Source organism: Cydia splendana, chromosome 7 (assembly GCF_910591565.1).
Source record: "Cydia splendana chromosome 7, ilCydSple1.2, whole genome shotgun sequence".
NCBI lineage: Eukaryota > Metazoa > Arthropoda > Insecta > Lepidoptera > Tortricidae > Cydia > Cydia splendana.
This window is the reverse complement of record NC_085966.1, coordinates 13030076-13038804: the sequence shown is the minus strand read 5'-3', so window position 1 is coordinate 13038804 and position 8729 is coordinate 13030076. Positions and strand designations below refer to the sequence as shown.

Here is an 8729-nt window from a genome sequence, read left to right as displayed (position 1 = left end):
AGTACCATTTCGTAAGTTTCGGCCCGGCCGAAAGGTTCGGCTGGTTTTTGGCCGAAACCGAAACTACAGCCGAAACATGATTTTTTGGCCGATACTGGCCGAAACCGAAACCGAACCTTCGGTCGGACACTAATTATTATACCATGATCGGGGCCAGTTTGGGCGATAACTAATAATTGGACGAGCTTTAGCATACACACGATACGATTTTTGTTTCATATATTTTATGATATAGGGGGCAAACGAGCAGACGGATCACCTGATGGTAAGCGATTACCGCTGCCCATGGACACCCGCAATACCAGTGGGGCTGTAAGTGCGTTGCCAGCCTTTAAGATGGGGGTAGGCTTATATACTTATATATCTATTCCCCGTTTGTTTTGGTGCGTTCGGCTTACAACAGTTATACAACTGCTACGAGCAGTCATTAACGTACAGTCTAATGAGAAAAAAAGAGGCACATCATGTTATTTATGTATTAGAGAGGGACAACATAATTCGATGTCAAACGTTGGTGAAAATTTAAAATACCTTACCTACACCTAATTAATCCTTCTGCAGGCCTATTATGGATGACTTCATCCCCGTGACAAAATATCCGCCACTCTTTAATAGAGTGCGATTGAAAGTAGAGATGCCCTAATAGTGGTTTTGGCCGAATACCGAATATTCGGCCCCTCTCTCGGCCGAAGCACTCAAGTATTGCGAGCATTTTGAGTCACAATTATTATGAAAACTGTTCGCCAACAAAGCACAACGTTTGCTAAGATATATTTTTTGTTGAACAGAATTATCTAAAGTTGTTAAGCAGGCCACTGACGAGCCTTCCAAATGGATGCCGTTACAACGGATTCATCCAAATGGACGGCATCCTAATATTAAACATTGTACGTTTTTGATATTCACGGACCGATTTTGGATTGCAGTCACGCTATTTGGACTGTTGGAAGGCTCGTCAGTGGCCACCTTTAGAGTCACTATTTAGTAGAATAAAATATTTTGTAATCAACAAATACTCAAAGGGTCTTCGTATTTAAAAAAATATACATTTTAAATATTAAATAGGTATACATACCTAGTTTTTGGTAGTATTATGTGTAATTTTTCTTTTTAGGTAGGTGCAACAGATATTCGGTATTCGGCCGAAAAGTAGGCAACATTCGGCCGAATACCGAATATTCGGTAAAGTGGCCGAATAGGCCGAATACCGAATAGTTGCCGAATATTCGTGGCATCTCTAATTGTAAGTGACGGAGACCGTTTTATCACGCTGTCGCGTTGACAAGAACTGCCATCATATCCGTACTGATTAAGCCCATTTGCTAAGTTGCAGAGAATTCCGGCATTTATTCCGCCATCTTGTATTTTTTAATAAAAAATAGATAAATCTGTGTACTACCATTATTTATTCTCTGTGAGCCAACTCTACCTTGAGATGTCAAACAGTTTAGAATCACTTCATACTGCAACTAGTTTGCATGTGCATAATCGCTTCTAGTGGTGCAATCAATCAAATCTTAATTAAGCTATTGCTAAAGCCGACCACTGACTAACAGGCCGCCGGACGATATCGGCCTGTCAGTTAGAACAAAAATTTGACAGCTCCGAACAACTGACAGGCCGATATCGTCCGGCCCATATAACCATTCCAGTCGCAGAATCACAAAGTGGTAACTAAATGTCAGATGTGTCGTAACAGAGTCCACACAATGTGTCTAGAATTGTTTCGAAACAAAGTGTCGTCGCCGTGTCTACACTTTTCCGTAACAAGGTGTCGACACATTTGTGTGCACTTTGCGTGCGGTTTGCGACTAAATCTGACAGCAAATTTGTGACAGCAAATGTCAATATAAAATACCTCTTGAAAACCAAGGTTTGTCAAACTACTATTAGTGTCTCGTGTGCTCGTAATTCTAGTAAGTCATCATGGGCAATGCAAATGATAATAATCGACCGAAACCATATAAACACCCAACACCCGTCAACCTTTTACGAAAAGTTTTTAAAGAAATTCAATAAGCTACTTAGGTCAGGCAACGAATGCTCCAAAAGTTGTAGAGGGAAATGCTCGGAACACAATTTTTGACTCCGTAACTCGGTTTGACAAGTTAGGAGGTGAACATATCAAAAGTCCCCGGCCGTAGCCCTTGAGCGGGGGGGAGAGAGGGGGCTTTGAAGGTCCCATTTTCCCGTTTTTCGATTATATTTCGGAAACTATGCATCTCAGCGACATGGCCACTTATACAAAATGAAAGTTAATTTAATTTGTTACAAGTTTATTCAGTCAATTTTTTCGATATGTTGAATCGTTTTTGAGATATCCGCTCTTGAAAGTTTATTTAGGGCTCTCAATTTTATCTTGATATATCTATATCAGTGAAGGTGCTAGGCCGTGTTTGGTATCGTTTTCGTATAAATCTGGGGTGCTGAATCCATTTAAGATATCACATTGACACCATTCCACAAAATAAAAATAAATCTTTTTAGGGTTCCGTACCTCAAAAGGAAAAAACGGAACCCTTATAGGATCACTCGTGCGTCTGTATGTATGTCCGTCTGAATACACAAAATAGTTCTTTACCTATAGATGACAGGAAAACCTATTAGAAATGTGCAGTCAAGCGCGAGTCGGACTTAATGTACGGAACCCTTAATACGCGAGTCCGACTCGCACTTGGCCGGTTTTTTTGAAACTCTTTTTGACGCTTAACCGCTGAACCGATTTCGTTGAAATTTGGTATAGAAATAGTTTGCGTCCCGGAACAGGACATAGGATAGATCTTATAACCAAAATCATCTTTTGAAGGTGTGAAAAGTGGCGTGGAAATTTGTACGGGAAATCAATAACCGCTGAACCGATTTATATGAAATTTGGGATGGTCTACATCTTTGATTTAGTTAAAAATTATGAAAAAACATGACTTCAAACCTAAACTTAAACAGTATTAACTTCAAGAAGTCAATTCTGAATTCCCCCTACACCTCATTTCACACCTTTAAAGGATGATTTTTGAGATAACTTATTATATCCTGTCTCGGGACTCAAAATATATGTGTACCAAATTTAAATTAAAACTGTTCAGCAGTTTAAGCGTGAAGAGGAGTTTAAAAGAAAGTATTTTAATAAGTTTATATGTTTTTACTTCGGAATGGTGTCAATGTGATACCTTAACTAAATTTGGTACTGCGGATTTATACGAAAACGATACCAAACATGGCCTCGTAGCTTTACTGTTGTAGAAGTCAAAATAAAATTGAGAGCCCTAAATTCTTATTACTTGGCCAAACTTGTGTAGAAGGAAAAGGTAAAATAAAAGTCTTCGGCAGGAATATATTTAAGACACAAATATATTTTTTTTTGCGTTACTATTTCATTCATCAAATATAAACATACCTTGATTATACTATTCTAGTGAGATCCTCATAGATAAACAAAAACATTTACTTAAAAAATTACAAGGTCGAAATGTCACGGAACTTGTGAGAGTAATATGTGAAAAATAAAAACTTTTATGACAAAAAAAATCTGGACACAATTTAAGAATCACCCAATTGCGTCGAGGAATCATCTGTATTTTTGCTTGTTTCATTACCTCCTCGCTTCTTTTTTGTCCTTTGTATTCTGTAGCAATTTGTTAGATCTGAAAATAAAGATAACTTGCGTCGTCACGGATGTCGATTTATAGGTTTTAGGGAGTGCAGAATTCGAAAACGATGATAATTTTATAATCCAAGATGGCGGCTACGTATTTTGTCATAAAATTGGAATCCAAAATAGTCATCATTTTCGAAATCTGCGCCCCCTAAAACCTATAAAACGATATCCATGACGACTTTTATGACATAGTGCATTGCCGCCATTTTGAAATTGAAAATGTTATCATTTTCGAAATCTGCGCCCCCTAAAACCTATAAAACGACATCCATGACGACTTTTATGACATAGTGCATGGCCGCCATCTTGGAATCCAAAATAGTCATCATTTTCGAAATCTGCGCCCCCTAAAACCTATAAAACGATATCCATGACGACTTTTATGACATAGTGCATTGCCGCCATTTTTAAATTGAAAATCTTATCATTTTCGAAATCTGCGCCCCCCAAAACCTATAAAACGACACCCATGACGACTTTTATGACATAGTGCATGGCCGCCATTTTGGATTCCAAAATGGTCATCATTTTCGAAAGCGGGGCCCCCTAAAACCTATAAAACGACATACATGACGACTTTTATGACATAGTGCATGGCCGCCATCTTGGAATCCAAAATGGTTATCATTTTCGAAATCTGCGCCCCCTAAAACCTATAAAACGACACCCATGACGACTTTTATGGCATAGTGCATGGCCGCCATTTTGGATTCCAAAATGGTCATCATTTTCAAAATTGGGGCCCCCTAAAACGTATAAAACGACATCCATGACGACTTTTATGACACAGTGCATGGCCGCCATTTCGGATTCCAAAATGGTCATTATTTTCGAAATCGGCACTCTAAAACCTATATATCGACACCCATCTCGACTTTTATGACAAAGTGTTTTGCTACCATCTGCATGCAAGACATTTCTATTATTTTTACGTACAAAAATGGCCCCCTGTCAACTTTCAATCGAGATTTAATCGATAATTTATTCGATTAATATTCAGATTAATTCAATTTCAATCTATGTTAGGTCGACTAAACTAATCGCGATTAAAATTTGAGAATTAACTTTTTTTATTCCATTAATTAGTCGAATAAACAGTTAACACATTCAACACCAAGAACCCGACTGTCGGGTACACTGTTCGTAGCGACTACGCGCTACATACGACGAAACCGTGGCTACGCGCTACGAGCGTAACCCGTAGCACTTAGTGGTATTGAATGTGTTAATCGATTAATGCCCATCTCTGACCACGGCATTTTTACACTTTGAGAATATCTGAAAACAAATCAACACAAGGAGCCATTTTGCAAATCCAGTAACATACCAGTAACTTTGTTATTACTTTTGACAGCGCGTGTCATGTGTCAACACAGAGTCGACACAAAGTCGAAACATTGCAACTACTTTGTGACTGCAATATTTCTCAGCCTTAAACCATATTTATACATCATAATTAACAAGTTTCGTAGTATGTAAAGCGTTATTTCTGTTATTTAAGTATATTATACGCATCGAAGTACTAAAAATGCTTCAAATAATATAGTTATGAACACAGGCACTGAGAAGTAAACAATTTCATTTCCGGCTAAACTAAAACAATGTGGTGGCGCGTTGATTATATTACACTTAGTTTATCAAATCACTCGAGCAGTTTAATTCCCCATAATAATTTAAGTCCTATTGTAATATAAATGCAAACAATATATAATTACGTCTTGTAATCCGTATTAGAGATGACGTATTAATGTCACTTATTTTTATTTAAGTATTTTTCCATCTGACAGTTTCCATTTGACAGGAACAAAATGAACGAATGAACGAATGATTTTGGCATAAAGTAGTCGCAAACCCGAAACAATGTGTGCACACGGCGACCACACTTTATGTCACTTTGTGTCATGTGTCGACCCTTCCCCATTTCTGGTAACTGTGTCGACACGGCGACGACTCTGCGACTGGAATTGTGACCGAAACAGACGGTGTCGACACAAGATGTGTCAACACCGCGTCGTAACGGCGACTGGAAATGGTTGTATGGGGGCGGACTGGTAATCAGTGGGCCCCTTAAGTAAGTGTCATACAAGGTTGCTCAGTTGCAGCATGTCAAAGGTAAATCGCAATAAATAACACACGGATTAATTAAATAAATTTAATGTACTGATAAATTACTAATTGAGCGAAGAAAATGCAAAATACTCACGTAATTATTTGTTAGGTACTTGTTTATTAACAGTATCATGGGCATAGTTTATCTAAAACGTATTATTGTGAAGTAAAAAATAAAATAAAAAATAAAAAACTCTGGATAGTGGTGACAATGCAACCTGAGGGCCTGCCGCGAAAATCGAAATTTCGTTATCGGCTTCTATATCGCTCTTACATATTCGAGCGACAAAGAGACGCATGCCTACATATATTCAGACCATCATTAAATACCTTATCTATGTTGCTGAGGCGGTTGGTAAGAAGTTTATGGTCAGCTACGGACTGGAGCCGATTTTTAGGGTTCCGTAGCCAAATGGCAAAAAACGGAACCCTTATGGATTCGTCATGTCTGTCTTTCTGTCTGTCTGTCTGTCCGTCCGTCCGTATGTCACAGCCACTCTTTTCCGAAACTATAAGAACTATACTGTTGAAACTTGGTAAGTAGATGTATTCTGTAAACCGCATTAAGATTTTCACACATAAATAGAAAAAAAACAATAAATTTTGGGGGTTCCCCATACTTAGAACTAAAACGCATATTTTTTTGCATCAAACCCATACGTGTGGGATTTCTATGGATAGGTCTGCCAAGGGGGCCATCTAATAGGGGTTAACTTCATCAGTAACCGAAATTTTTTTTTAATTATTTTATTCGCTGTACATTTAAATAACAAGTTTTTAAAACGATAATCGTTTTTATTCTTTTAATTTTCTTTCCTAAGCAGTTTTGGGTTATAAAATTACTAATATTTATATCGTCAAAAATATTTTGATAAAATATTAATAATACTTAGGTACTTACTTAATTCGATTTGGCGATTTCGTAGAAAAAATGTGACGTCACACTAGGGGAGGGTTTGCCAAATGTGACCAAATGTGACAAGGGGGGGGAGGTGTCAAAAAACCTAGAAATTCGTGTGACGTAATTAATGGATGACCCCTAATATAATTTTTTTCTAAACTGAATAGTTTGTGCGAGAGACACTACCAAACAGTGTTGGCCGAAAGTTAATCCAAATTGAAAATGCTGGCCAATAACCATTATAAATTGAACCGTAAACTGTAATCGTCCGTTACGGTTTAAGGTTCAATTTATAATGGTTAATGGCCAACATTTTCAATTCGCATTAACTTTCGGCCAACACTGCTACCAAAGCGGTAAAACGTGTCCCCCCCCCCCCTGTAACTTCTAAAATACGAGAATGATAAAACTAAAAAAAATATATGATGTACATTAACCATGCAAACTTCCACCGAAAATTGGTTTGAACGAGATCTAGTAAGTATTTTTTTTAATACGTCATAAATCGTAAACCGCAATTTTATTATGTTACTTGCTGCTACGGAACCCTTCATGGGCGAGTCCGACTCGCACTTGGCCGCTTTTTTAATTTAGGGCGCTCGATTTCGTGCGACTCCCTTCAATACTAGGCATTTTCTAGATTCCCGATTTCCATCACTCGGATTTCAAAAATAGTATTTCGCCGTTTTTCACAGATTTTCGAGTGACGTAATCGAGCGCTTGAAATTAAAAACTCAGCCGCCTGGTTAACGACTTTGTTTCATTAAGCTGGTTTGTATTATGTCAAATACTTAAATCAAAATGTAAAAGATATAATTGACTAGTTTTAGTCCTAACATCAGCTATCTTTTACTAGAAAATCACCACACAACTTCTTTACCAACCGTCTGAGATAAGCAATAGACATACTAAATTCGTAGGTACCCACAATTAACGTAATTTTAAAATCTGAATAAGAACACTTGGAACATCTACTGAATGAGCCTTTTTCAACATTGCAAGTTATGAAGCAACTGTAACTTAACTTAACATTAACCTATAGATAATCGCTATATCCTCTGCGTGACCGCACCGTCTTCCCCGGTGTAGTGGTGATGATACCATGAATCCGTCGGACGCGGGCTTCGTCAGCGTGCAGCCGTCGGTCGTCGATACGTGAAACGTCTGCATAGCCCGTGAACACTTGGACAGTACATGACTGAATGAGCCTTCTTCAACTTTGCAAGTTATCTAGCAGTTCTTAACCTAACATAACCTATAAATGCTATATCCTCGGCGTGACCCGCACCCAGCCTTCCGGTATAGTGGTGATGATGCCCTGAATCCGTCGGGCGGGCTTCGTCAGCGGGCGGCCGTCGGCCGTTGATACGTCGAACGCCTGCATGAAGCTCGCGAACACTTGGAACATGCACTGCCGCGCGTACGTCTCTCCGGCGCACATCCGTCGACCTGGGATAAACGCACGTTTAAGGCATAGATATAATCAAAATATAATATACTTAAAGATGACGTCTAAGCGAGCTGTCACTGTTACCACTTTTGTTTAGTGTACGATTAACAATGTGACTCCACCTTGCTGTAGCCATGTCGATAAAGTCATATCGATAAACTATCGACATTTCTTGCAATTTTAATTTTACTTCATAGGTTTAACGATAACTAAAATGAACAAAAACGCTTTTATTCTTTATTGTGGTTATCAGATCACAATTTTATCGTCACGCCCCAGCAGGGAACGAAGGGAAAGTTCAGATATTTAATTAAAATATTTAAATACCTAATAAAATATGTTTTCCGCAAAAATTTAATTATTTTATTATATTATAATATAGATGGTCAAGCAAATCTTGTCAGTAGAAAAAGGCGCGAAATTCAAATTTTCTATGAGACGATATTCCTTCGCGCCTACATTTTTCAAAATTGCCGCCTTTTTCTACTGACAAGATCTGCTTGACCAACTTTATATTAATTATCCATTAGCATTTCAATTATGTTTATATGTTTAACGAAGATATTGAAGCTTCAATTAATCGCTATTTCGTTCCGCTGTGCATGTAGCGTTTA

General features: G+C 38.0%; 1 protein-coding gene across 1 annotated transcript in view; it reads right to left on the bottom strand.

Moving 5' to 3' along the window:
- Positions 1-7868: 7868 nt before the first annotated feature.
- LOC134792165 (probable cytochrome P450 304a1) overlaps positions 7869-8729 on the bottom strand; it is a 28726-nt gene continuing 27865 nt past the window's right edge. Inside the window, exon 10 of the mRNA XM_063763399.1 lies at positions 7869-8114. Coding sequence (XP_063619469.1) covers positions 7930-8114 — 185 coding nt within the window. The 3' untranslated portion in view covers positions 7869-7929. The remainder of the gene's footprint in view (positions 8115-8729) is intronic.